We start from the raw sequence: 27213 nt of genomic DNA, 5'->3' as shown, positions 1-27213 counted from the left end.
TTTTCCGGGGTCCCTGAGGCTCTAGGGCCTGCGATGTCCCCCTGGGCCTGCACGCATGCTGTGTGGGCTGAGCCCTGGTAGCAGATGAGTTCCCAGGACACCCCCATCATGCACACCCCAGCAGTGAGTGGAGGAGGGCTGGCTCAGCCCCCTCCCAGCCCCTGCCACCACAGCCTGCTCAGCTCTAGGAGCTGCAGGGGGGCAGGCTTCTGTGAGGGGAACCCCTAAGGTCCTTCTAGCCTGAGGACCCAGGACCCTGACGACTGCCCTGTGGGTCAGTGGGGCTGTGCTCTCCTGGGTCCCCACCACCCTGAGCTGCCTCCTCCGACAGCTCTACTCCCCCGCCCAAGCCAGCAGAGAGAGAGCAGCACACACACTCCACGTTTCAGTGTTTTATTAACAAAATCTTACAAAACAGTCTGTCTTCAAGGCAGGTGGCAGGGCTGCCCACAGCCTGGCCTGACTATTTGAGGCTTGGTCCATGGGGGACAGGGACCCGGGACCTCCCTGCAGCCTGTGCCAGCCTGTGAGTATGGGTTATGGCTTATGTGCAAAAATAAAATTTGGGGGGCTGACAGGGCATGGGGTGGAGGGGCTGGTAAAGTCACCTGTGGATATCAGTCCCCCGAATCTGGGAACCCCCAGTGAACAGGCAGAAAGGGGAATCACCAAACAGGACCTGCTCTGGCTGCAGACACAAGTGTCGGGCCAGCACCGGTGTTGGTGCTGGGAGAAGTGGGGGTCCAGGCCTGGGCAACAGTGGGACCTGGCAGAGAACCAGTTTGAGCCCCAGGAGAAAAGGCTTTGGGATCTCCTGGGGCTGGGCTTGGGACCACCAGGCAGGGGCAGGGGCTATGGCCTCAGCCCCAAGGCTCTCAGAAAGCGCTGGCAGGAGAGGATGGCCACATAGTGGGCAGGGGTGCCTGGGCTGGAGCAAGACAGGGCCCGGGGTAGTGGACCCTGACTCCAGCCACCGTGGCCCTGGGCACGGGCAGGCTGGTGGCCAGCGGGGCGGGCATAGTAGCAGGCCCTGGCCCTCGCGCTGGCCCGTCTTCACCACCAGCTGCACCTGGCCCCTTCTCTCGCTGGCCTCAGACGTCTCCTCCTATGCAGGCAGCTTGCGGGAGGAGAGGGGGCCGGCAGTGCCAGGCACAGCAGCAGGGGCTCTCTGGGAGCCTTGAGACCTAAAAAAAAAGATGATAGAGGTGGTCAGGGACAGGGCAGGTGATTGGGGGTGTCTACAGGAAGGACATTGCGGGGGGACATAACGGGTCTGCCCTCCCAGGGCCGAAGCCTCAGGTGGGCTGCCTCTCAGCTCGCCAGAGGACCAGGGGAGGGGCCTGGGACCCGGGGGGCCTGTGGAGGCACTCACAGGCCCGTGACAGCCGAGGGTCAGGGTCTCGGGTGGAAGGGATGGGGCTCCATTACCTGTTGTCATTCTCCTGGCTCCGTGGACAATGGCTGCTGCCTCAGCCAGTTTGAGGACTCAGGTCCTGTGGGACCTCTGCCTGCCGTGGGTGAGTCACCGAGCTGAGCTCGAGCCTTCTCCAGGCTGGCATGAATCACGGATGCTACAACGGGAGAGACACATAGGGTACGTGTGAGCGCTGGCTCAGCAGACTCCCCCAGCCCTGCCTCCCACCCAGCCCCCTCCCCCTGACCCTGCAGGCTCTGCTCCTCCCCACTCTCCACAACGCTGCCCCCACCCCAGCCCCGCCACCAACTTGCTGGGGTGCCTCTGAGCCTTGGTGGGCTGGCCTGGAGCACAGACATGGCCCTGGGCCCTCCCAGCTCCACGGTGACCCCTAGCGGTAGTGCCCCGGTGCAGGGCCTCACCTGAGGGGCCAGGAGACACGGGGACTCCAGGTCTGCGGCTGCCACTGCTGCGTTTCAGCTTCAGTTTCCCTCCAGGACAGGGAGAGACGCTGTCCGAGGCTGGCCAGCTGCCCTGCGTGGCGACCGCCAGGAGAGGGCTGCGGCCCCAAAGCTGAGGTTCCCGTGGCACTAGTTCTGCCGTAGCTTCTGCTCTGGGGTCTCCCTTGAGCTTGGTTCCCGCTGGTCCGTGCCATCTGGACACTTGGTTCCTGAGTGCCCAGAGGGTCCAGGCGTTGAGCAGGATGAGGAATCTGGGGCTCCTGTCATGGCCTGAGAGTGTGTGTGCGTGGTTGGGACGGGGAGAGGGGGGGATGAGTAGCCCAGGCTGGCCCGGAGACCCGGAAGACAGACGGAAGGAGGGTGACAGGGCAGGGTCCTGCAGGGGAGAGGAGCTCGTTTGCTCTTTGGGGGACACCGCCCATAACTGGAGGACGTGTGTCTGTGTGCATCGGGCTGGGAGACTGAGGGAGGGTGTCCAGCTCTCTCTCCACCACAGGACTCAGCCCCACTTGAAAGTCCTAGTTGGCAAAGGCCACCGGTGGGGTGTGGCAGGAAGGCTGGGGCCCGGATGCCCTCTATTCAGGCGGGGTTCGGTCGCTGGCCACAGAGTCGTTGGTGAGGACCGGCGTGAGGGCCTCGGACTCGGCCTCGGTGGGATGACTGGGGCTGGCCGGCTCGGCCACCTGCTCCAGGTCGTCCTGGACCTCCATGCCCCGCTGGATGAGCTGCTCCAGGGTCTTGGGCAGCGGGTGGCGCAGGAAGCGCTTGAGTTTGGGCTGCAGGGTGCCCACCACGTACTGGATGACCTCCTCCTCCTCCGCGTCCACGTGCAGTGTCTGGTACAGGTCCCGCTTGCGCCACAGGAACTGGTCGAGCGGCTCGCCCTGCTTCTGCGGCAGGTCCAGCTCGCGCTGGATGGCCTCGCGGGACAGCGTGCCCTCGCTGTACTGCAGGAACTCCTTCTTGAACTCCACCCAGTTCTTCACCGAGCCCTGCTTGAACTCCCACCACTTCTTGGCCGGCCCGTTCATGTGGTTCTGGATCTGCGACAGCCAGTACTCCTCGGAACCGCCCACCTGCCTCAGGTACTCCTCCAGGTGACTGAGGAACTCATGCGGGTCCTCGAAGATCTGCGTGTCCACGCCAGGGCTCAGCTGCCCGTCCTCGCCGGGCCCCCAGGGCGGGTACTGCTGGGCCTCCTCCTGCTCCTGCCCGGGCAGTTCGCCGGCGGCCGGGGGTGGGGTGATGGCATAGGGGCTGACAGTGTAGTCGTAGCCGTCGGCCTCGGGACCCCCGACGCCCACAGAGACGGTGTGGCGGGCCGGCTCTCTGCCCACCGGGTACTTGCCACCCATGGCCTCCAGGCGGTCGGCCCACCTCTCCAGCCGATAGAAGACCTCCCTCCACACATGCATCTCGCGCTTGACCCAGCGCTCCAGGTTGGCAATCGTCTCCTGGCAGCGGCACAGGCAGGCCTTGATGGACTTCTTCCAGCGCTGCGAGTCGCTCGTCGGCACGTAGCCGTCCAGGTTGCTCTCCAGCTTGCCCACCGACCTGTGCAGCCCCTTCAGCTCGCGCTCCACCTGCTTGGACACTTCGGTCAGCAGGTGCCGGTGGGTCCTCCGCACGTGCTCCAGCATCTCGGCCCGGCACTTCCCGATCTGCAGGATCACATTGGGCTTGGCCGCCGGCGCGCCCCGCGGTGCGGGGTAGGCGTGGAGGCCGCCGCTCGTCATGTGGTCCAGCTCCATCTGCGCGCAGGTGGCCGCGGTGCTCGGACAGGCGGACAGGAGGACAGGCGGGAGGCGGCGAGCTGCAAAGTCCTCTTGGGGCCGGCCGGTGAGGGCTGCGGGGTCTGGCCGTGTGGCGGGGTCGGCGCGAGTGTGGCGGTGGGCCCGGCGGAGTGGCAGAGGCTCGGTCCCACTGGGCCCGGCGCGGCGCGGAGAGGACCGTGCAGGAGCAGCGGCGCCAAGCTCTGCAACCAGCAGCCGCGGCGCCGGCTCTTTATGCTGCCGGCGCGCCCGTGGGCGGACCCCTCGCCGAGCCCCGGTTCCCATTGGCCCGCGCGCCCACCCTGCGGGCCCGCCTCCGCGCCCACTCGCGCTGGAGCGCAGAGGGAGGACCCACCCCCTGCACACAACGCTGGCCCGGGGTGACTAACCCGCTCGCTCCACCGCCCCCCTCCCAGGGCTCATTCAGCCTGCAGGACCGGAGAGATTGCTGGGACCAGCCACCACCCCCCATGACAGCGCTGGGCAGGGAGGTACAGGTGTGTGCCTGGTGAGGCTGGGGCTGATTGTTAGGCTGCCCACCCCCCCAAGGGTAAGGAGGAAGCCACCCCCCCCCAGGGACTCGGGGTGGGAGTGGGGGGCTTCCTCCTTTCATATCTCTTTCCTTACTGGGTGGGGGTGGGGGTGAGGTGCTGGACTGTGCTCTCCTGGGTCCCCATTGTCCTCCACCCTGACCCTCCCTGTCCAGCTGCAGGATGGTCAGCACTAGATTCACCCTGATAACCATCCTGATATCAAACCCGCCTTCTCTTGAGCTGAAGGTTTCAAAGAGTCTTGATGTGCACAGGCGCCTGCGTGAGGGAGCACAGGCACATTCCCAAGTGTCCAGTGTGAGTCCCAGATGTGACCTTGAGCTCCTCCCCACCCCTGCTTTGGGGGCCCTGTACTGGACCTCCGTCTGGCGCTGTGTGTGAGGGACACGCACCCAGGCCTTGGCTCTGGCCAGCCCCTGGCATGGGCGTGGATGTGCGACAGCTGTGTGGCAGTGGCTGGGCAGCACTGCCCAGTGCCCCACTCCCGGTTCTTCTCCATTTAGCACCTCCAGGGAAATCTGGAAGCTGCTCCCTGGGGTGGGGGTGGGGAGCAGGCGATGGAGGGGCCCTGTGCACCCGGCCACTGCGGGAACCTGGTCAGAAGCTTCAAGACTTCTAAGAGGAGGGGAGATGGAGAGAGGAGGAGGGAGGGGGGAGACGGAGAGGGGGTGCTGGCAGCCCTCTGCAGTCAGCAGAGGCAGAGAACAGCAAAGCACCATATAAGGAGTGGGGCTCCGGAAGCTGAGATTCCCCTCTGCCTCCCTGGCAACAGCAGCGGGGGAGGGACATCCTTCCTGGGCTACCCCATGACAGCCGGGCCCCAGGTCCTCTGTTGTTACCTGGGTACAGGTAACACATACCACTGCCCGCAGCCAGAGACCCACAGACACAACCAGTGCCAGTAAAGACACCTCAGCTAGCCTCTGCTGCCCGTTTCCCTCCCCCTCTCTCCACACTGCACACTCATCCCCCCACATACACACTCATCCCCCCCACATACACACTCATCCCCCCCACATACACACTCATCCCCCCACATACACACTCATCCCCTCACATACACTCATCCCCCCACCCCCTCACACATTCCAAGGGCACACGGCTCCGGTGCCCTCAGAGGCCCCTTCCCCTGCTTTCCCGGAGCCCTCCCCCCATCCAGAGCCAATCTGTCTCCTTTCCTCTCTGAGCCCCTGCTGAAGTGGGGGGAAAGTCTTTCTGGTAAAAACTCCCCAAAAATTGCTCTCCTGGCATTTCTAATTAAAGGCACGTGGGAGGGCAGAGAAGGGAGGGTGGAGGGGCCTCACGGAACAGGGAGGGGGAGGCAGGCAGGGAGGCTTCTAGAACAGGAATCCCGGAGTTGCCCAGCCCAGGAGGTCCAGGAATCCCAGAGCTGTCCAGCCCAGGAGGTCCGGAACTGCAGGAGGCTGCAGGCCTGTGTGTGTGAGATGTGTGCGGGGCGGTGAGTGTGGCCAGGCCAGCAAGTGTGGCTGGTCACCGTGGGCCTGCGTGTAGCCGAGAGCCTGTGTCCGTGCCTGAGGTGAGCTCCAGGCTGTGTTTAAGGATCCCTGTCTGCTGGGAGGGCTCCCACTGAGCCAGCTGGGCAGGGACCGCACTCACGTGTGTGTGTGTGTGTGTGTGTGTGTGTGTGTGCATGTGTGTGTGCGTGTGTGCGTGTGTGTGTGTGTGTGCATGTGTGTGTGCGTGTGTGCGTGTGTGTGTGTGTGTGTGTGTGTGCGCACGCGCGCGTGCGCGTACAGTGGGAGTGCCAGAGCCAGCACCAGAGTGACCAGGAGCCACCCCTCCACCTCCCCACAGTTTACGAAGTCCATGTGGCCGCTAAGGGTGGCACTCAGGCCCAGGTTCCCTGACCAGCTGGGTGGCCCAGCCAGGGTATGGCTTTCTGGGCCTTGGGCCTGCCGTGGCCTCCAGCCCACCCCCACCACACACACACCCAAGGCAGCAGCCGTCTGGCAGGGCTTCCTGGAGGAGGGGGAGCCCAGCCAGGGCCTGGAGGGCTGCAGAGGAGTTGACCAGGCCGACAGCAGCAGGGCAGGTGGTGGCACAAGAGGAGCTGGGCTCCGGCAAGCGAAGGCAGGAGATCGGATGGTAGGGGTGCACACCACCTTTGTGGGGGAGCCTGGCGGAAGAGGGAATCTCAAAGTGGCCCAGCCGGCAGTGTGGGCTTGGCTCAGACCCCGGGTGTCCCCTTCCATGGTCAGCCTAGCCCGAGTCCAGCAGAGGGGGAGATGCTGGGGGCGGGTCCTGCGCAGCCAGGCAGGACCTGCCCAGAGGCTGTGCTCACAGGACCCGCAGTGACAGGTGACAGAGGGAAGGCGGCTGCTTGCTCGGGGAAGACTTAATCGCTGCCCAATTATCGCCCCAGAAGCCCTCAGCAAACCTCCGCACTGGAGCCTGGGGCTCCATTTTTCCACCTCCAGAAAAAGAGGCCGGGCTGCTCCCCCCGCCTGGGATGGGGGGGTCTGTCCTCGCCCTGCCCCTCCGAGCCCACCCTTCCTCCACAAGCAGGGGCGAAGGTCAGAATGCAGACCTTCATCCCCCTGGCCTCACCCACAGCAAAACACTGCAGGCTGGGAAGGAGGCAGGTGGAAGGCGGAGGGCCTAGGGGAACCCCCACTCTCAGAGCCCAGCTGGTCCACTGCCTCCAAGGCCTTGCCTGCCTTAGAAGGAGGGCTCTGCAAGAGAAGGAAGGCGGGCCAGGGTGGCACAGAGGGGGGTGCCCAGCACTAGGACCCAGGCCGCGCCCCACGCAAGCCTCTCTGGGCTTCGACCTTCTGCCTCTGTGGCTCCAGGCGCCCAGAGCCCGGTGCTGACCGAATAATGTGAAGATGCCTCTCTCTAGCTGGATCTCCTCCCAAACCCACAGCCTCAGGGAGCCCCATCCCACCCCCAAACAGAGCCTTGTTCCTCTCAGACCTCCGACGGCCCACAGACAGCACCCACCTCCATGGCTTCTCTGTGACCAAGTGCTTTCTCCACAAGGGTCACACCTGCCTCTGGGGACCCCTTAGGGTCGGCTCTTAGCCCCCACAGCCTGGGTCCCCAGAGGTACTGGGGGTCCTGCTCAGCGAGGCAGGACAGGTCACCTGTGCCCCAGCCTCCCTCCGTCCTCCCCTTCTGGGGTTCAGAGTGTGGTCTGGAGGCGGAGAAGGGGTCACGTGCCTCCCCAGCAGGGCCGTGGCCCCAACCCTGAGGGCTCCCACCAGGCTCCCGGGAGCTGCTTTCCCGGTGTCAGCAGGTAGCCCCTCTTAGCGCCTGGGTGTGAGCACCAGCTCCTCGGGGTCACAGGCCGCCTCGCACACACTCACCCAGCTGCCCCAGGGCCCCTGTTGGGCCGGCTTCGTGGCCCGTCTTTGTGGAGGAGAAGCCAGGGCAGGTGTCTGTCTCTCGCTCTCACCTGCCCCTTCCTGCCTGGCCTTGACCTGCAGTCCAGGTGCCACCTCCACACTTACCACTGCCTGTTCCGCCACCCCTGGTGCCATCCCAGGGCCTTCTCCCATTGCTACCACGCCTGAGGGAGCTGGGACAGAAGGACCAGGCCAGCCCTGTGCCCACAGGGAGCCCACCGCAGGCCCAGCTGCTCGACCAGCACTTCCTGGTGGAGTCTCCGGTCCATCGCGACCCAGGGCCTGGGACCCCCAAGGCCGGGGGCTGGTTCTCCTGCCCCACCCGGTCCCCGCCTAAGGAGTGCCCCCAACTCATCCAGCCTCGAGCCTCCTATCAGAGTGTCACTTCTGGGACCTGGGAGGCTCACGTGGCAGGGACCCCCGCCTGTGGCTCTGTTCTGCTTCTTCCTTGCTCTGTCCGCCCCCTCTGCCTCCTGAGGCAGCACAGGGGCTGGGATGTCTGCCCAGGCGGCTGCACAAGCCCCAGACACGTGGGAGAGCAGCTGGTGGAAGGGCCTGGAGCCTGAGCTTCCCACTGCCCTGCCCCGCCGCTGCCCGTGTCCACCCCAGCCACCTGCCCTCCGCACAGTGGAGCTGGGGCAGGGGACACAGGGGAGGCCTGGAGAGACAGAAGCAGGGATGGGGCGCGGGCGCGGGACACGGCGGGTCAGAGCTGAGAAGAGGGTTGGGAGGACCAAGGAGGAGAGAAGGACTGAGGCAGGGAAAGCAGAGGGGCAGGAAGAGACGCCAAGACAGGGAGACAAGGGTGCGGATTGCCTCCGTCGTTTCTCAAGAGGTCCTCACCCCGTTTACACAGCGGTTCTGAGGTGGGGGGACCCACTCCAGGCCGCAGAGGAGGCAGGTGTCAGGCGGGGTTCCTGCACCCCCGCCTCATGTGCCTGCTGCTGCAGAACAGCCTGGGAGAGACCCCGGGAGACCAGGGCAGGACGGGGCAAGGGTCTTCGGAGGCCCATCAGTGCAGGAGGACACACGCTGGTGGTGGCTCGGGAGGCCCCCCGAGACAGGAGGCGACAAGAGCAGGGGCTGAGCCCTGGCCTGGGGACCCGGGTCAGGCAGCACCTGAGCTTCCGGAACATTCCTTTCAGACCCCGCCCCCCCCTCCGTCTTCCTCGGCTTCCTCTTCTCTCCAGTTTGGCAGGGTGTATGTGCTGTGTCCTGTCCCCGGAACAGGCAGCCTGTTCGTTCTGGGCCTCAACAGAACAGCCCCCCCCCCCACTCCTCCCTCCTTCCTGCCTCCTGCCTCAGCGCCTCCCAGTCCAGCCTCCAAGGAAAGTTTTGTATTTTTCCGGTGATTCTGGCACGGGCTGTGCCTGAGCCGGCTGCTCCTGTACCCTGCACCCTGCAGGCGTTTCACCACCGCCACCCCCTACCCCCAAGCCAGGCGGCTGAGCCCAGGAGCCATGGGCCCAGGTAGTGGAAAGTCCATCCTCAAAAGACCTCACCACCCCCAGCCATTACAGAAAGGGAAACTGAGGCCCAGGGAGGGCCAGGGGCTTGTCCAAGCCCGAAGCAAAGAAACCAGAGCGAGGGCCGGACGGGGAGAGAGTGTGGGGACAGCCCTGCAGGCTCCCGGAGTGGCACCGTCCCTTCGTGGCCTCAGTGTCCTCACCTGTAAAACGTGCACAACTGTCTCTGCCCTGTTCAGCCGTGAGGTGGATCAGTCATTCAATCAACAAACAGTTCCCGAGCCCCACTTGGCAGGCACTGAACAAGGTGGGGTACAGGGAGGTGCAGATCGCCCCATAAGACAGGGGCATCACCACGACCCCAGGCAGACCCTGGAGGACTCCGGACTGCGTGTGGCCCTCCCTTCATGTGCAGGCAGTAGCAGATTAAGCCTCCCCCTCAAGGGGTCACCCGCAGCTGACCCAGGCCCAAGCCAGGACACGGAGAAGAGAGGCCACTGCGGCCTCTCAGTGGGGGAGGCCAGTGTTGGGGGCCGGAAGCTTGGACAGGGGTTGGGGCCAAGGACAGCTCCACACACCGCCAGCCGGGTGATCGCCCAGCCAGCATCTGGTTCTTAAATGTGCCCTTGGCTCCGTGTTGCCTCTGGCCGGGTCTGAGTGTCCACAGACCACCCGACGAGAGGCAGTCACCTGCCTTCTCAGCTGCTTCCCCTCCAGGCGCTATGTGACCTCTTGCAAGTCACTTAACCCCCGTGGCCCTGCCATTGTCCTCATGCAAGGGGCAGACGGGACTAAACAGTAGCCGAGGTTCTTCTCAGCCCAGGTGGCTTGGGGGCCGCCGGCATGAGTGCGTGGTGAGGAGAGGGCTGCACCTGTACCCATGTCGTTCCCTCCGCCGGAAATGCCCCCACCACCCTGTGTTCAACTGACAAAGGCCTACCCAGTTTTAAAACTTAAGCATAAATAAAACCTTAGCATGGCTTTATGTGTTGTCTAAATCTGAGCCCAGGGTCACCACCTCCAGGAAGGCTTCCCAGCCTCCCAGCACAGTGTTAGCTGAGTCCTCTGTGAGTCCCTCGTATGTGCCCCACTCAGAGCCCCTGAGCAAGGTGTCTTCTTGTGTGCACATGTGTGAGTGTGTTGTGAGTGTGAGTGGGGATCTTTCTGAACTCTGTCCAGCCGTGGCGTGTTCCTGCTCACCAACTGTGCCAGGACCTGGCTTGCTATGGGCATGTCAAGTGGACAAGACCCACCTGGATCCTGCTTCGAGGAGGCTCCTGGTCACAGATGCCCTGACATCCCAAGTGTGCTGGGGCCAGCAACCCGCGGGGGCCTGACGGGCGGGGACAGCTGGAGGCCGAGCCTGGGGAGCTGGGTGCAGGGGGTCTGGAGGGCAGAGGGCACAGGGAGGAGTGGGCGGCTGGGCTCCATCCGTCTCCAGGGGCAGAGCCTGGAGGAGAGGGGGACTGAAAGGGGGTCTGCAGACCCAGCACTAGGCCTATGGCCTGGAGCGGGGATAGTGGGGCCACAGGGACAGGCAGGTGGGGAGCTGCCTCAGGCCAGTGTCCCAGCTGGAGAGCCGGGCGCCATGGGTGGGAGAAGGACCAGTCTGAGGGCTATTTAAGGGTGAAAAATGAGGGGGGAGCCAGGGTCCCGGTCGGCTCGGCTCAGAGGCCCTGGCAATCAGGTGTGGGAGGTGAGGCCTCCCCAGGAGCATCTGGGAGCTCCCTGGGGGGTTGGAATCAGGCGGCCGCCCCCTCCTCTCTGCTCCACTGGGCCCCCAGCCAGGCCATGTGCCAGCCCCCACCACCTCCCTGGATGCCCAGAAACCCCAGATCGTGCTGCTGGAACCCCAAGCGTGGCTGGCCCCTCAGCGAGGATTGGGGGGTTTGCTGCCAGCTGGCCCTGGCCAGACACCCCCGGAACTGGGGATTCAGGACGCCCGTGCCAGGGAGGGGGTGGCACTCATCCGCCCCCGGAACTGGAGATTCAGGACAGCCTGTGCCAGGGAGGCGGTGGCGTCCATCCTCGCTTTCCTGCTATTCTCTGCACCTCCGGTTAAATCTCTCCCCAGCGCAGCAGTGGCTTCCGGAGCCATAAAAGGAGAGAGACTGAGAATAGCTCAGTGTGACGCAGCGCGAGGAGCTTCCCCACGTAGGCAGGCTCTGTGCCTATGAGAAGCCGCCTTAGAGAGACCCCCGCCCAGCAGCCGTCCCTCTGGAATGGCGGTGGCCGGCTTGGCCACAGGCCCCGGTCCCCCTACCCTTGCCGCTGGCCTGCTGTGTGACTTGCCACACTCCCTAGACCTCATTATCCCCATTGCCCGCTCCCCTTAGCTCTGGGCCCAGCATCCTGGCCCCCGGCCCATGACTGCCCTGTGGGCATGTGTCCTCCCTGGAGGTGTCACCCTTGCCCCTCACCCAGAGGTACGGGGGCTCTGGGACCCCCCAGGTCTTGGGTGGAGGCAGGGGTAGGTTCCAGGGCTCCCTCCACTTCAGCTCACTCTCCCAGACGCATGGCCACCCCTGCCCTCTGCTCGCCCTCCCGCCTCAGCCCGTGACCAACTGACCGGGGGAGCCTTCAACCCCTGGGCGCTGCCTGTCAGCCATGTGCCTGCCTCCCTGGTGTGTGTGCGCGTGTGTGTGTGTGTGTGTGTGTGTGTGTGTGTGTGCGTGTGTGCGCGTGTGCGTGCGTGCTCTCTCTCTGCCCCACTCCGGTCGCTCTGGCTCTGGGCCCGATGCCCTCCCTACAGACAGTGGTCGTTGCTGCCACTGCCCTCTCTGCACACCAGGAGACCGGGAAGCTGGGGAGACCAGGCCCTTCCGAGGTGAATCCGGGCCTGGCGGACAGCCCATGGGGCCAAGAGAAGGGGAGAAGGATCAGGTGAGGAGGAGGGTCCTGGATATGGCCTCTGGGGCGGTGGTCCAACCCCAAAACCCAGAGGTCAGGGTGAGGGTACAGGGCCCTGGGAGCTGGGAGCCGCCCCTACCCACACCCATTCCCACAAACACACCCCCTCTGAGCTGTTTTCCAGCAGGACCCCAGATCCACTCCTGTAGGGGCTGGCTCCTGTCCGAACGTCCCCTCCGGCTTCACTCTCAAAATCCCCAGGACTGAAGCCTTAGCTGGCTTTCATATCCTGCTCCCTCCACCTCCTCCTGGGGGGACAGCAGAGGACACTGAGGCCACCCCCACTCCAACCGGGGGTTTCTCCCCCACGCTCTGCCCTGATGGCCCCCCACCCATCCCAGAATCCTCAGGCTATGCCCAGAGCCCAGAGTGTCCCCCTCAGGTCTCGGCTCCCTCAGACCTGGAATACCCCATGACAGGATCTGGGCAGGGCCTGTGGATCCGGGGAGCCTCAGGGAGGTCAGACACCCCTAGACACTGGCTGCGGCCCTGGGGAGTCAGGTTCCCACGCCTGAGGCATAGAGACTGACTCCGGCCCTGGAAGCAGGCAGGGGAGGGCGTTCTCAGTCCCGAGACGCTGGCCTCCCTCCCAGGCCCTCCTCCCCTGCCTGGGCCAGCCCAGGACACGTGCACGTGGGAGTCCACCCAGGCCAGAGACAGATGGCCAAGGAGGTGGGCCCACCACCAGAGCACATTCATCAGCTGAGCCATCTGCGGCCCACCACCCCACTTTCATAAGCAGGAGCAGCTTGGGGGAGCAGTCCAAGCCCCAATGACTCAGCCTCGTTGGGCCCTCGGCTTACAGCCCAGCCACCACGCGATGAGCCACGTTCCCTGGACCGAGTGGCTGCTGCACTGTCCTAAATACAAATAAAATACCATGTCAGGAGCCCACAAGGACCTCAGTGTCTCCCCTGGAGGTGGCGGCCTCCTGGAGAGCCATTCCAGGCAGGCCTGCAGCGCCCATGTCGCCCGTAGGGGGAGCAGTGGGTCCCTAACCTGTGCCAACCCCAGCAGGGGGCGCTGACAGACCTCCTGCCCACAGTTCCGTCTCCGACCTGAATTCCAAGTGTCCCATGGAAGTTGCCATAATCGTTGTCACAACGACTTCCCCACTCCCACTGTCATAGTCACCACCTCTGTCATCCCCACCACTACCACCACCCTCACCATCCCCACTGTCCAGGCAGCTCAAGACACCGCAGGCTGTGTGGCTTAAACAGCAGACAGTTACGGAGGCTGGAAGGCGAAGACAGGGAGCCAGCCTGGCCGGGTTCTGGTGAGCAGACTGCAGACTTCTGGCTGTGACCTCAGCGGCAGAAGGCGATAGGGAACTCTCCGGGGTCCCTTTCATGAAGATGCTAATCCCATTCATGAGGGCTCCACCATCGTGATCTAGGCACCACCCAAAGGTCCCACCTCCTAATACCATCACTTTAGAGGTTAGGATTTCAATATATGAATATGGGGGGTTGGGGTGGGCGGATACAAACATTCAGACCACATCAAACCCCATCACCAGCAGCTCCACCCACAACCACCATTACTGTCATCTCCACCATCACCACCACCACCATGACCTCCTCCATCGTCGTCATCACTCGCACTCTCACCATCACCTCCACTCCCATTACTTCTGTCACCATCATCAAAGCCACCATCTCCACTCCCACCCCCACCATAACTATACCCTCATCACCGGCATCACCATTACCGCACCACGGTGATTCCCAGCATCAACGCCTTTGTCATGACCACCGTATCGCTACCACCACCTTTGTTATCCGCATGACCACCCGACCCAGCCTGCCCTCTCTCCGTGGAGGCAACGCCCTTCACTGGTAAAGAGTGAGGGCTCTGCAGGAGGCAGACCTGGGCTCAAGTCCGCCATGTTACTGGGACCGAGGCCAGGTTCTGAATCCACTGCCCTAATCAGGAGCTAATAGTCCAACCCTAGATCTTTATTTCCTATAAAATGACAACTTTGAATGTGTCATACTGGCCACCTGACCCTCTGGGGGCAGTGTCTGTCCAGGTGGCCCTGTCTCCTTGCTCAGCTCTATGGAGTGTCTCCAAGGAGTATGTGACTCATGGGATGACAGCCTGGCCTCAGGTCTCTGGAAGGTTCCACTTCGTTGGAATGATCAGACACAGCCCGTGAGCAGCTCCCGGACCCCAGGGCTGGGAGTGGGGAAACAGCAGGTCACCTGGTAGGAGCATGGCTTCTAGACCCCGTTCCTGCTGGGAAGACATTCCTGTCACTAAAGAGGACAGTTTCTCTTCCTGTGAGGACCACAGTGGAGGGGTCTGGTGAATTTCGAAGCACTTGCTGAAATCCCCATCATGTGTTCTGATATCTAACCTTCAGTCTGAACAATGAGAACCTGCCAGTGCTGCTGTGGAGCCTGAGAGGAGGTGGCGGGGCAGACCCAGCAGGCCCTGCACAGAGAGCGCACTAAATGTTCCCCGCCCGCTGCTATGACAGCAATTGCCCAAGGCTGGCTCATGGCAGCAGCAGGCTGGGCGGAAGGCATGGGGGCACAGGGGGACAATTAGGGGGTGCTATGGACCAGGCCTGTCCCTGAGCCACCCCTCCTCCTGTCTGCCAAGGGCCAGCTCCAAGTCCCTTGGTATAGGATACCCTCCAACACCAAATGTCCCCCTAGGCACCCTTGAACACCTGTCATGCCAGGAGGTCATTGTCTGTCCCTGAAGGCAGGGACCCTGGGCTGAGCCACCTGGAGAACATGGTGGGCGGCCGCCACGGTCCCCTCCAGGGCAGTGTGGGGCCATGTACCCCCCACCTTTGTCAGGGTGCAGCAGCAGCTGCCCCCCAGGCTGTTCTGACAGCCTCGTGCCCAGCGGCGTCTCTCTGGGGAGCCCAGGACGCCCGGCCTGAGCCTCAATGCTGGGGTCACCCACACCTGGCTGGGCCCACCTTCCAGGATGGGGGAAGGGCCAAAGCACAGCAGCGGCATGTGGACGGTGGCCACTCAAAGCCTGACACGCTTCTCCCGGGAGTTTCCCAAGGGCACAGAAGTTTTCTTCTTGCTCCTAATCAGAGAATCCGGCTCTGCTAGTGAGGGCTGCGCCCCCCACACACCATCACCTGACCGCCATCACCTCTGCCCAGCACAGAGCCCCCCCCATCCCATGGCAGCTCAGGGGCGTGCGTGCCATTGGTCCTGAGCACCCAGGCTCCCGGCCTGACTCCAGGTGACTGGGCCCGGCTTCCCAACCCCCCTCCCTCTACTCTCCCTCCTGCTCCCCTGCTGTCAAGAGTGACTGCAGTGCCATTACTCAGCTGGTCCCCACCGGCAGCTGCAGTGCTGACTCATCTCCCAGGTATCTATCGGGCCTCCTCTTCAGCGGAAAAAGTCTTTTGTGTTTCAGAGCAAAGCGCGTCATGAACCCAGCATCTCAGAGAGCCTGACGCACCTGCCAACAGCAGGAAGATACCGGGGTGTGTGTAGAGTGGGGAGCGGAAGAGTGTGCCCCACTAGCCGCAGGGCCTGGATGGGCTGTGCCCAGCAGAGGACAGTAGGAGCTGCCTAGAGGCCCGGGGCGGAGGGGAGGCCCCTCCTCCAGCCTTTTGAAAAGCACTTTGCTGTGGAAACTTGGGACACTCACAAGTGGGGAGACTGGAGAAAGTGCCCCCAAAGTTCCCAGGACCCCTCCTTTCCTCCTGGAGCATCTTAGAGCAAGCCCCCCACACACAGCCTTTTACCTGTAAATACTTTGCCATTTATCTGTGAAACAAATGCTTTGGGGACACAACCAAACACCCTTGTCACTCCAGTACAGTTTGCAGAGTCCCTGATGGGACCTAAGGACCTAAGGACCATGTTCAGTTTTCCTCAAATGACTAAAAATTGTCCTTTTACAACTGTTTTCTTCAAGTCAAGAGTGAACAAGGTCCCACACTGTCTGGGTTGATTCCTGGTGGCCCTCCCTTGGTCCCAGGGCCTTGAGGTGGGCCAGGGAGTCACAGCAAGTTGCTGTGAGCACAATGGAGTAAACAAGCGCCTGGACTGGGTAATGACAGCCCAGGACCCCCATGGTTGGGTAGCCAGCGAGGCCTCTGAGGAGGGGACCTCATTAAGTGTGGTGAAAATGACCAGGAGGGATCGTGGGGTCAGAGGAAGGCCCAGCCCGGATGGCTTCCCGAAGCCTGGGGCTCCACTCCAGTCTTCCCCCAAGGAGCTGGGCCAAAGACACAGGCCCCTGGACCCTGTGCTTCAAGAGGCCTCGTATCCACACCAGCAGGGGTCTGACCTCCTGGCCCCTCACACTTTTCCAGCCTGCCCTGCCCTGTGGGCTGGACAAGGGAATCTGGCAAAGCCAAGCAGGTGCTCAGTCAACGTTGTCTGATGGGCGGGCTGGGCAAAACCCTCATCCCAAACCCTGCCCAGGGCTCCCCGCCCCGCTGGCTGTCCTCCCGAATTTCCCAGGCAGGGTCAGCTGGGCTCCGGCTGGGCTGCTGAAGGGAGATGAGGAGGTGGGACCAGAGGGACAGGCTGGTGTTTGCCCCCTTCCAGGCCCTGGGCTCCAGTGACATCACCGCCTTCGGTCCCTCCAGGGGCTTCCTGCTGGAGTTAGTCTCTTGGTGACTGGCCTCACCTCTCCTCTGAGGCTCCGCCGTCCTCAACCCAGACTCACCAGGTCCCAATCATCCAGGTCCTGGGTTTCACTAATTTTTTTTATTGTGGTAAAATACAGAGAACATAAAATTTACCATTTTCACCATTTTGCGTGGACAGTTCAGTGGAACTGATTACATTCCCCATGTCATGCAACCATCACCTAATTCCAGAACTTTTCTTCAAACAGAAGCTCTGTGCCATTAAGTGGTAACTCCCCAGCCCCTCACCCCCACCTCAGGGGCTGGCCCTGGTACCCCAGCGAGGTCCCCAGCCCAGCTCTGGGCAGGGCCACAGCCCCCAGGTCACACACCTGTCCCCAAAACTGTGGCACAAAACCCCCACCTCCTCAGCTCGAACTGGGAATCACCCAAGGCTGTGCAATGGCCCACAGAGCAGGACACTAACCGTGACGCTCACGAGATGGTCCACCATGCAGTTATTACCCAGACGGCCAACTGGAGAGGACAAGTCCATGAACTGAACATTTGCATTGAGTTTGGTAAACAGAAAGCCTGTTTTATTGACTTGTTTTAGCTGCAGTAAAGTATATGGTTTTTTTTTCTTTGAACTTCTGTCGTTTGGTTAACGAACTCAGGTTCAACCGCTTGCCGCTGATCGAGAGACAAGGCTTGGCGGAAAGAAAAGTAGGATTATTCAAAATGCCAGGATTCCAGGAAGATGGTGGACCGCTGTCACAAAGGCCACCTTCCCCATGCCTAGAATGGTCAAGGGGGTTTTAGGGACAAGAAGAGGCAGAACAAGGGAAAGAGGGAGTTAGTCAAGCGGCTCCTTAGCGCTGAAGTCCAGGAGAACGTCTCCTGCGTCCGGTTTGTTCCACGATGTTTACCTTGAACCTGGTCCTAGGGGCGACGCACATGTCATCTGACAGAAAACGGCAGCCCAGAATTGCAGTCTGGTTGCCAGCATCCAGATGTCTGAGGGCTGAATCAGTTCCTTTCAAGTCAGGCTCTGCCGATTCATCAGATTAATGAGGTATGCATGTAGCCTCGAGAAAACCGTTATTAAATCAGGTAGGAGGGAAAAGAAAAAGAAACCAAATTTTTTAAATTATGAAAAGTACACCATTACCCTTACACTTTGAAAGCAGGGGATGCAGCTTCTTTGCACGGCAGCATCCTTAGGGGTGTGCGGCCCAGCAAGACCCTCTGTGAGTGAGTGGGGCTTTGTGGCAGCGCCCCCACAGATGGACAGAACATCTGTGAGCATGATGTGGGGGGTCCCAGGATGTGGGAGGAGTGTCGGGGTCTCTCCCTTTTTAGGGATAAATGAGATGAGGCTGGCGCCCGGTGACGGGCTGAGTAGTGAGGCCCCCCGCCAAGGGTCCAGCTGTGAGGGCTGGGCCAACCAGGGGAGGCCAGAGGAAAGCCCTCAGGGACCCCGGAATATTCTCTCCATCGCAGGGGACCGGCCGTGGCCTCCAAGCCCCTGCTCCTCCCTTTGAGAAGCTGCTACCTCCCCTGACCTGGTGCTCTGGCTCCTCGTGTTGATAATGTGCGTTTAATTAAATAATGAGGCGCAATGAGAGCCAGTGGCCTCATTTTCAGAGCCACAAATAAGAGAGATTTATGGGTGTCCTTGTTAAAGCAGCTGGCAACAAGCATGGTCCTGAGCTAAGAGAAGCCTCACGCTGTGGGCCTGCAGGGGGGAAAGCCCTTGATTAAAATGTATTGCCCCATAAAACAAGAAAAAATGACATTCAAAAAGGGGAGATGGAGGGTGCTGTGGGGGCCTGGCAGAGAACAGGCGGTGAAGTGGGCAGTGTGGGCAGAGCAGGCAGGGCTGAGGGCGGCCCCGGGGACTCGCCTCCTCCTCCGCCTGTCCCGGCGGCCACTCGCCTGGGTCAGAGCTCCCCTCACAGACCACCTGGGCTGCCTCCCACCAGCCAGGCTCCCCCCTTCTGGGGTGCAGAGTCCTGCTGAGAGACCAGAGCTCCCCAAGGCTGCCTGACAGCTTTGTCACCCCCAGTGCCCTGCCTAAGCCTGGCATCCCCAAAGCCCAGGACCCCTGCCTTGCCCTCTATGGCAGCAGGGCCTCTGGCCTCTGGGAGAAGTGGAAGGGCAGCAGGAAAGTGTCAGCCAGCAACGACCCAGTGAGAGCCGGGCAGGTCCAGGTGGAGAGAGGGGCGTGTCCCACGGCAGGGTTCAGGCTGAGACCTGGGCAGGGGGAGGGAAGAGATGGGGCCCAGTGGGAGCAGACAGGAAGAGCCTACTCCCATGGGAGAAGCCCCCGGGCAAGGCGCACACTGGCCCCGCCGGACTCCAGGCCCACCCTCTGCCCAGCCCGCCTGGCCGGCTCTGTGCTCCCTCTCTGCTGCCCTCAAGCCCAGGCTCATACAGGAACCATCTGGGCAACTGTAAGGCTGTGTGAGGGCAGGGGTGGCCCCTCTGTGCTGGCTCGCCTCCTCTGGGTGCAGGCTGGCCCCTGCTCACAGGCCACCACAGGCTCCAGCCCTTTCCCTCCAGTGTCCAGCTGCCCATCCAGGACCTCAGGCCTGGCTCAGGACACATCTGGAAACGATGGACATGGAGGTCAGCAGGGTGATCAACAGGCCACTGAGCCTCTGTCCCTTCATGTCCTGTTGATAGAGTAATAAGTCAATAAACCCCAGGGCGGGGAGTGGTGAGTCTGCAGCCCAGGCTGGGGGCCCTGGAGCCATCTGCCAGCTTCTGCAGGCCCCTGGCTCCCACGGTCACAGGTCCTGCGATCCACTCATGTCACACACCTAGTCCAACGCCACAGCGCAGGCGCCACACTCCATGCTGGGGTGGGAAGAATTTTTTGGAGTCACCAGCTTGTGAGCCACTAAGGTCCTGTCCCTGCCAACCCCACGGCCAGTGTGGGCTGGGGGGTGTGGGGCTGTGGGGGTGTGGGAGGGGCAGGGAGCCTAGGCTTCCTGAGAGGGGCCTCAGCAGCCACTCGAGAGGAAGAAAGGCGGTGTGGTCCCACCAGCTCCATTTCACATCCAGTCCAGTGGGCTCCACCTAAGACCGTTTGGGCAAAAAAATTCTGAAGCTAAAGATCCTGACCACTTGAACCTCTCAGCAACTGGGCAGTAACTGGGGCAGAGCACCCAGAGATGGACGTGCAGAGGATGCAGCGGTCTCTGCGAGAAGCCCAGAGCAGAGGCGCTCACCAGAGCCAGGCCTCGCTGGGCTCCAGGCCTCTGCCAGCACTTGCACCCCAAGAATCTTCACTCCTCCTGAGATCTCCAGAGGCGAGCCCCCACGGGGAGGAAGGGGTGCTGGCCTGTAAAGGGGAGAGGGAGGCACGCAAGGCGAGTCCTGCTCCCTGAAGCACCCCTTGAGCAGCAGCAGGGGTGGCTGGTTCTGGAAGAAGGAGACCCTGAGGATAAACTTCGCTCAGTTTGTACGCTGATGAGCGTTTATTGATCTGCAACAAGACACCAGGACAGGAGCAGGTCATGAGGGCATGACAAGAGCCACGGCCTGGGATCTAGGAGCACCAGCCAGGAGCCCCGCCTGCCAGGCCTCTCCCTGGCTCCACCCACCCGCCCAAGTCCTGCTGCTCAAGAACCGCTGGGCTGGGGCCGGCAGGCTGACTGTGGGGGCACCTCTCGCTTGGCATGCCCGTCCGTCTCCACGCGGCCACAGCCAAAGGCGAGGGCAGCCATGCTGATTCCACATCTAACTTCCTGTTACACCTCAAGCAGCTGCAACTCAATGGCGCGGGGATGCACAGGCGTCTGGGAGTGACACAAAACGACACGGAAGCACACGGGGGCACAGGTGTTACCCAGGCATGTGAAGGAAACGTGTCACAGCAGCACAGCATGGAGGCACTCCGGCCCAAAGAACCGGCAAGGAAGCTGCACACGGTCTGTGCGCGTTTCCCAGTCTTCATACATGCACCCAAAGCAGGGCACACGCTCCACGGTGCGGCGCCATGTCGGCAATGGCTGCCACCTGGGTGTCTGGAAAGCTGCACAAACACAAGAGAAACCCAGTGCGAACCAAACACTTGAGTTTCCTCGGCTTTCATGGGAACAAAGGTCCCCCCGGTGGAATAAAGAGCAAACAGATGAAAACTACACATCCACTCAGCTCCCATGACACTGACTTCAAGGGGATGGAATTCAAAGGCAAAGCAGTGAAAAGAACACAGAAAAATACCCCATGTCGTGTTCAAAGAGGAGGGTAAGTGCTGCCGACCCAGGGCCTTCTGTGACTACAGGTCCGGCCGCGAGTGAGGCAGCGCCACCGGGGAAGCTGTGAGCCGCCTACGAGACAGGAAGAATCACCATGTCTTCACACCCCGCCTTTACCAAACCAGCCAGAACAGCCAACTTTCCCCGGCAAGTCTCACCAAGGAGTGAACAACTGTGGGTAGAAATCCAACTATTGCTAGAAATCTAAACAGCTTGTTTTTCCTGTTCTTTGTTATGTATGTGCAAACCTAAGACTAATTTCTGAAGGCCTGATCAAGATTTATTCATGAGTGTGAAATTCTGAGGAACGGGGGGACAATGGACCATCTACTGGACTCTGAGCCAAGATGCTAGAAACACCACAGGTGGGCGATGGGCAGGCCTGGCCCAACGTTCCTGTTTGTTTTACAGAAGTCAGCGTGCAGCCCACATCTTGGGGTCCAAGCCCAAAGCACAGGATCTGCTGGCAACATGGAGGAACTTCCAGCAAAAACTCGTGCTGCTGAGCAAGATCACACCTGAAGCGGGGACACGCGAATAGGGTGGTCACAGGTTGCCTGTAAAGCCACAGCAGGGGACTTAGCTGACTCAAGGTCATAAACTGAGTCCCAGCCCGTGGTGAACTGCCCCTGGGGACTAACACTGGCATGGCAGCCAGCCCAGCAGACCGCGCCCCAAGGGGCAGGAGAGGTCGGCCTTGGGACATGCCAGCCTGTCAAATGGTGGCAGGTACTGCCATTGGTCGACCTAAAGGCCGACTTTTCTCCTCCCAGACAGACATCTCTACCCTCGGACACAGCAAGGCTCAGCCAGAAAACAGCAGACCAGAAACTGCCCGGCCCGTTCTGGATTCTAGCCACAGGATGCTCGGGTATGTTTTAGGTTTGGCGGACCCTTCCAGAACATCTCACGTTCATGTGGCACGGCAGGTAAGGGTTACTTGGTTAACCGGAATGCGAGGGGCTGGGCCGTGCACGTCTCAGCACCCACCCTCCTGGACAGCTCCCTGCCGGGGGCGTGGCCACGCAGCCACGTGGCTCTGCGCGCACGTCAGTCCTCTCAGTCCTCGCCGGCCAGCGGGGAGCCGGCAGAGGCGGCGCAGCCCCCCGCGCGCTCCTGGGGGGCCTCGAGCTTGACCCCGGCCCTCAGGGCCGGGCACCGCCGCCGCCCCTGCCGCTGCCGCACGAACACGGAGCGCAGCGCGCGCAGCTGCCCCACCTCCTGTGCGGAGAAGCAAGGCTGCGCCTCGGCAAAGCGGACCACGGCGTCAAAGGCCACGGCCGCCTGCTCCCAGGCCGCCTCCTCGCCCGCCCCGGCCCCGCCGTCCTTGCCGGCCCGCTCCGGGTGGCCGGAGGCGGGGCGCCCCCCTCCAGCCTCCTGCACAGGCCCAGCCCGCTCGGCCGCGCTCCCGTTGAGTCTGCTGCTCGGGCGGGACGCGGCCTCCCTCCCGAGCTCCAGGATGTGCGCGAAGGTCTGGTCGTGAGGCTTGGCTCTGAGGCGCTCGGGCTCCTCCTCGGAAGAGGAGCCTTCGGCCAGCGTCGCCGCGGGCCACAGCTTCCTCCAGGCCCGGCTGAAGACGTCGCCGGGCACCGCGTTCCAGGCGCAGGCCACACTGCAGATGGCATCGTTCACGTTGTAGCGCGGGTGGAAGCCCTGCGGCGCGACGGGCGGGTTGATGAAATTCCTCATGAAGTCTCGTCGGATGCCCTGGTCCATGGGCTGGATTAAGGAGGTGACGCTGGCGGGCAGGAAGATGGTGAAGATGTTGGCGGAAACCAGCTCGGACTCTTGCGGGTGGGCCCGGGAGCTGTCCAGCAAGAGCATGGCTTTGCTGTCTTCCGGCAAGCCCCGGGCGCGGAAGTGCTCTCTCACCGACGGCGCAAAGATATGATGGAACCAGTCAGAGAAAACCGCCCTGTCCGCCCACGCGTTACCGTGGGCCCGGTACGCCACCGGCAAGTGCTGGATGCCTCTGGAAGCCCGGGGGCCGCTGCATTTTCCGATCACCAGAGGCTTGATTTTGTGGGAGCCCGTGGCATTGGCACACATGAGGACCGTAAGCCTGTCCCTGTTCTGCCTGCCTCCGACGGGCACGGTCCCACCCTCGGCGGTGGGGCTCGGCAAGCACCGCCAGAAGAGGCCGGTCTCATCGGCGTTGTAAACCTGCTCCGGCGTCAGGCCGTGCTCCGAGGTCAAGCTCCGGAAGAACCCACAGAACTGCTCGGCCGCCTGGTGGTCGGCCATCTGCTTCTCGCTGGACGCGTCCAGCTTCTTAATGCCATGTCTGGCCTTAAAACGCCAGAGCCACCCGCCAGAAAACACGCAGGGTTCGGTTAGCCGCATTTGCTCGTAGAAGTCCTTGGCCTTCTCGATGAGCATGGGGCCCGAGACGGGCACGCCTTCGGCGCGCTTGCCCAGGAACCACTCGTACAGGACGCGGTCCAGGTGCTCGAGCTTGGGCGTGTGCAGCGTGCGCCGGCGTTCCAAGGCCTTGTTGCAGTCGGAGCTGGCGAAGAAGCGCAGCAGCTGGGCCTTGTGGGCCTTGATGTCGTACAGGGTGGACATGCCCACGTTGTACTCCTGCATCAGCGCCTTCCTGTTCTCGCCCTTCTCCAGGCGGGCGCAGATGTCCATCTTCTCCTTCAGCGTCAGCACCACCCTCTTGCGCTTCTCCCCGGGGCCCCTCCCGGCCGCCTGCTTGGAGGCCATGTGGGGAGAGGCTCGTCCCTCAGATGGGGGACATGCAGCCTTCCTGCCACCTCTCCCCTTTCCTCCTGTTCCCCTCGCTTGCCCGTTTCTCTCTCCACTCTGCCCACCCCGTTCTGCTGATCCTGGGCCACAAGCCACAGTGCCTCCTCTGTTCCCCCCTCCAGTTCCAGCAACCTCTTGCCTCAGCTGTCCCTCGTCTTCCAGGCTCTTAGCAACCTGGCCAGGAGAGAGCTCCCGGACCTCTCACGAGTCACACTGTCCCCTAGACTTCTCCACACTGTTGAAACCTCTGGCCTTCTCTGCAGGGACGGTGGCAGCTTCTCCCTTCAACCACAGACCAGGGAGTAGAGGGGCCCCAGGAGCTGGCTTCCGGTTAACCGAGGTTGTACTGTCTGAGCCAGCGGTGCCTCTCTCCAGGACTCACAGCGCTGTCTCACACGCATAGTGCTTTAGGAACTGGAAAGCAGAAGGGGAAAGAAAGAAAAATGTCATGGAGCGCAGGCCTAGGCTGCCTGTAGGCGTGTCCTCACCGGTGTAGACACACCGGGAAGCTGCAGCTGAAACAAGTGATGTAGAAACTTTCAGCACGAGCTGGTCAGTGACTGACCCCGTGTCCAAGGCTGCCTAGCTGTCTGCCCAGCCGCCAGAGTGCTGACACACTGGCTCTTGCCAGCTTCTACCAAGTGACTGGAGTCACTGTGGTTACTTCCAGCTGGACAATTCCATCCTTTTATAACAATTTCCCAGAACATCCCACACCCCTCCCTGTGCCACTGAGCAGACTTGCCCTGGCTCAGGGCAGTCTGTGAGAATCACAGGCCCCACCACACTTCGCCTGGTAAGACACCACCATCCTCCAGCCTCCGAGGACTGAGCTGTGGTCCTGACACTGACCACCTGGCTGGTCTGCTCAGAGCCTGTGGTTGCTCTGACAGTCCTGTCTTCTCCCTCACAGCCAGCTGTCCCCTGCCCTCCATGACTCAAGCCTCGAGCCCTCTCACCCCTCACCTGGGAGGGACTGCAGATAACCCAGGTAGCAGCTACAGTGAGCTTACTGCCACCCCTCGTCACGTCCCACAGTGAGAGGCATGTGGTACTCACAAGTGCACTTCTAGCTGTGACGCCCCACTGCACCCCACCCCACCCCCTCATTCTATCTGCTTCTTCCAACTTTGAGCAGTTGGTGAGGCCACAGGACGAGTCATACTTGGAGCACAAAAATGTGGCCCTTTGAGACCACAACTCAAGAGAAATGAAAAGTTTCCTCAAATGTAGCAAGAGCCCCAAAGACAAACCCTGGCCTGTCACCAGCCATCTCTGGGCACATTCTCGCACCTTTCCGAGTCAGCCTCCCGGTCTGCAAAGTGAAGGAAGGTGCTGGTCCTAGAGGGATGCTGTTTACATCCTATTTACTGGGTGTGACAGTGCGATGCTGTACTGTCTGGCCCTACGGGGAGCAGAGGGAAGTAAAGGCCACAATCCACCTTTAGGGAGATGTTTAATAGGAAACCAGGAGAAAACGGGAGCCCAGTCACTTGAGAGCCTGACTCGAAGCACCACAGGCAGGAGGCGGAAGGGCCCCGACGCTGGAAAAGGTGTCCTGCAGGCTCAGTGCCAGGAATTCACTCAGGACGGATGCTTCCTCACGCGTGATATGCAGGTGTGTGCAGGGCGGTACAAGACAGCTGAAAGCACGGTCATCCGGCTAGCGAGACAAAAACCGCCTTTAACATTAAAGTCAGGTATCACTTCTGAAACAAGTTCTTAACCCAAAAGTTACCATGACACACACAGCAAGGGAAATCACGGGGTCTCCAGCCTTGCCACGTCGAAGGAAGCACTGACAAGGACGCCACTTGGACTCCCACAGGCGTCAACATTATCCTCTTGTGCCCAAGGGACACACACACACAAAAAAGGAGGCGGGCACAGAGTGGGAGCAGGAGAGAACCGGGGGAGGGAGGCGCCCGTTCCCGCGTGGACCCCTCCCTGTCCTTAGAAGAGCCGGGGCGTTAGGGGAGGAGCGGTAGCGCGTACCGGGGAGAAATACGCAAGAAACAAGTATTCTGGGGACCGAGGAAAAGATGAAGTCTCGGGAGCAAGAGGTGAAGGGTCCTTTAGTAAGGGACGCAAACATCGGGGCGCGCACCCCGCAGGGAGAGCTCCTGGGAGCTGAGAGGCGTTGCGGGGAGTGGGTGTGTGTGTGTGTGGGGGGGGGTACGTACAAACACAAAGCCCCTTCTCCGTGGAGCACAGGGCGAGGGAACCCCGGGGCACCGAGACCCCGCGGGGGGCTGCAGAGGCTGTTCTGGAAAACGTCTCGATTGCAGGGCCATGTCTGGGGGCAGAAGCTCAGTTTGGGGACAAGGGCAAACCCAAAACAGGAAAACAGAAAGTCAGGTCCCGGTGGCTTCTTCCGGGCAAAGGAGGGTACCTCGGTGCCTGGCGCCTTCCGCAGGCGGAGCCCCGGGGTCGGGGCTGGGCACCGCGGCCAGGCTCGGGGCGAGGGCCGGGGACGAGGGCGGGAGCTGCACAGAGGGCTCGGGGCGGGCAGCTCGGGTCCCGGTCCCTGTGGGGCGGGGGATGGGGGGGCTCGGGGCCCGAGTCGGGGGGGTGCGGCTCCCAGGGGCGCCGCCCCGGCGAGAAGACCGGACCGCACGGAGCCCGCCCGCCTCCCTGGCCCGGCCCCCACTCACCTGCGGGCCCCGAGCCGCCGCCGCCGCCGGAAGCGCCGCCGGTCCGCGCCCCTCTACCGTCACCACCACTTCCGGGGCGCTCTAGGCGGCCCGGAGGACTCTCGTCTCGGTGGCTTCGCAGGAGGCGGTGGGGGTGCAGGCGGCGGGGAGACCGAAGGGCAGCCGAGGGTGGGCGTCGGTGGCCGCGGCTCGGACCCTGAGCTGCCACGTGTCCGCCTGTAGCAAGGGCGCGGGGGTGACTGGAGTCTCGGGTTTTGTGACGAGTGGAACCCTGTGCAGAAAGAGTTGGGGACCCTCACAGTCATGGGCAAGGGTGGGCGTGAGGGCAGGTAGGGCTCTGTGCCCCTCAGTCCAGGACGGTCTTTGATATGGGAGTTTCTGACGGGGGTGGGGGATGTTAAGACAGGGATTGTAGTGGCGTCAGTTAGTCCTTAATGTAGCTTAGGACTTTTTCAAATCTTTTTTTTTTCTTTCTTTCCTTGGCTTCCTTTCCACCAACTGTTAATGGTTCTGCTTCCTGTGTATTTACTGTGCATGCCAATTTGCATGTTTCTATTTACTTCAGCCCAGAGCTGGCCCTGGGACTTGGGAAGGGTTTTGCATCCGTGTGGGATCCACACCTGACACCGACTTAAATCTACGTAACATATACAAAGGTGCTGATAACCGGCTTAACTGCATATTTTCCACCCCAATTGACAAAGCGGAACCCTAGAAAACTCCACTACAGGCTGCAGAAATGTATACCCTGACTAGGAAATATAAACCTGTACGTGAAACAAAGACGGAGCAGTAGTTACTAGCGGACTGCCCAGCCCACCTTCTCTTCCTTGAATAAATCTTCTGTATTTCTACCTGACTTTGTGAATTCTTTCACGGCCAGCGAGCGAGCAGCCACACCAGAGACGGCAGCGAATTAGCCCCCTGCCCTTAGCAACAGGAATGGCCGATGTATTCTATTTTCTTCCCACCCAGCCTCTTACTTAGCTAGAACTTCAACCACACCTAATTTTGGTGATTTCCATGATGAGATTTGGGAC

The 27213-nt window shown here is 61.8% G+C and overlaps 3 protein-coding genes across 12 annotated transcripts; 1 reads left to right on the top strand and 2 right to left on the bottom strand.

Annotated features, from left to right (window-relative positions):
* Positions 1 to 377: 377 nt before the first annotated feature.
* On the bottom strand, positions 378 to 3837 carry ARC (activity regulated cytoskeleton associated protein). Its single transcript, XM_019657765.1, has 3 exons — positions 1837 to 3837; positions 1429 to 1571; positions 378 to 1184 (listed from the first exon to the last, which is right to left on the bottom strand). Exon 1 carries the CDS (start codon positions 3624 to 3626, stop codon positions 2451 to 2453), a length of 1176 nt encoding a protein of 391 aa, XP_019513310.1. The 5' UTR covers positions 3627 to 3837; the 3' UTR covers positions 378 to 1184; positions 1429 to 1571; positions 1837 to 2450.
* Positions 3838 to 11325: 7488 nt separating this feature from the next.
* Positions 11326 to 13119, top strand: LOC109390871 (proline-rich protein 2-like). The gene is made up of 3 exons (XM_019657894.1): positions 11326 to 11455; positions 11821 to 11912; positions 12064 to 13119. Exons 1-3 carry the CDS (start codon positions 11413 to 11415, stop codon positions 12466 to 12468), a joined length of 540 nt encoding a protein of 179 aa, XP_019513439.1. The 5' UTR covers positions 11326 to 11412; the 3' UTR covers positions 12469 to 13119.
* Positions 13120 to 19962: 6843 nt separating this feature from the next.
* JRK (Jrk helix-turn-helix protein) lies at positions 19963 to 26942 on the bottom strand. Of its 10 annotated transcripts, none has more exons than XR_002125663.1 (2): positions 20734 to 26164; positions 19963 to 20542 (listed from the first exon to the last, which is right to left on the bottom strand). XR_002125663.1 is itself a non-coding variant. In XM_019657886.1 (2 exons), exon 2 carries the CDS (start codon positions 23475 to 23477, stop codon positions 21828 to 21830), a length of 1650 nt encoding a protein of 549 aa, XP_019513431.1. In that variant the 5' UTR covers positions 23478 to 25815; positions 26174 to 26942; the 3' UTR covers positions 19963 to 21827. The 10 variants fall into 10 exon arrangements, 9 of the variants coding, with proteins under 9 accessions (XP_019513431.1, XP_019513436.1, XP_019513438.1 ...); XM_019657886.1 differs by adding an exon at positions 26174 to 26942 and having other exon boundaries at positions 19963 to 25815; XM_019657891.1 differs by adding an exon at positions 26174 to 26942 and having other exon boundaries at positions 19963 to 25182.
* Between the last annotated feature and the right edge of the window lie 271 nt (positions 26943 to 27213).

Source organism: Hipposideros armiger, unplaced genomic scaffold (assembly GCF_001890085.2).
Source record: "Hipposideros armiger isolate ML-2016 unplaced genomic scaffold, ASM189008v1 scaffold_280, whole genome shotgun sequence".
Classification (NCBI taxonomy): Eukaryota; Metazoa; Chordata; class Mammalia; order Chiroptera; family Hipposideridae; genus Hipposideros; species Hipposideros armiger.
The sequence above is the reverse complement of the archived record's forward strand: the minus strand, read 5'-3'. Positions and strand labels throughout refer to the sequence as shown.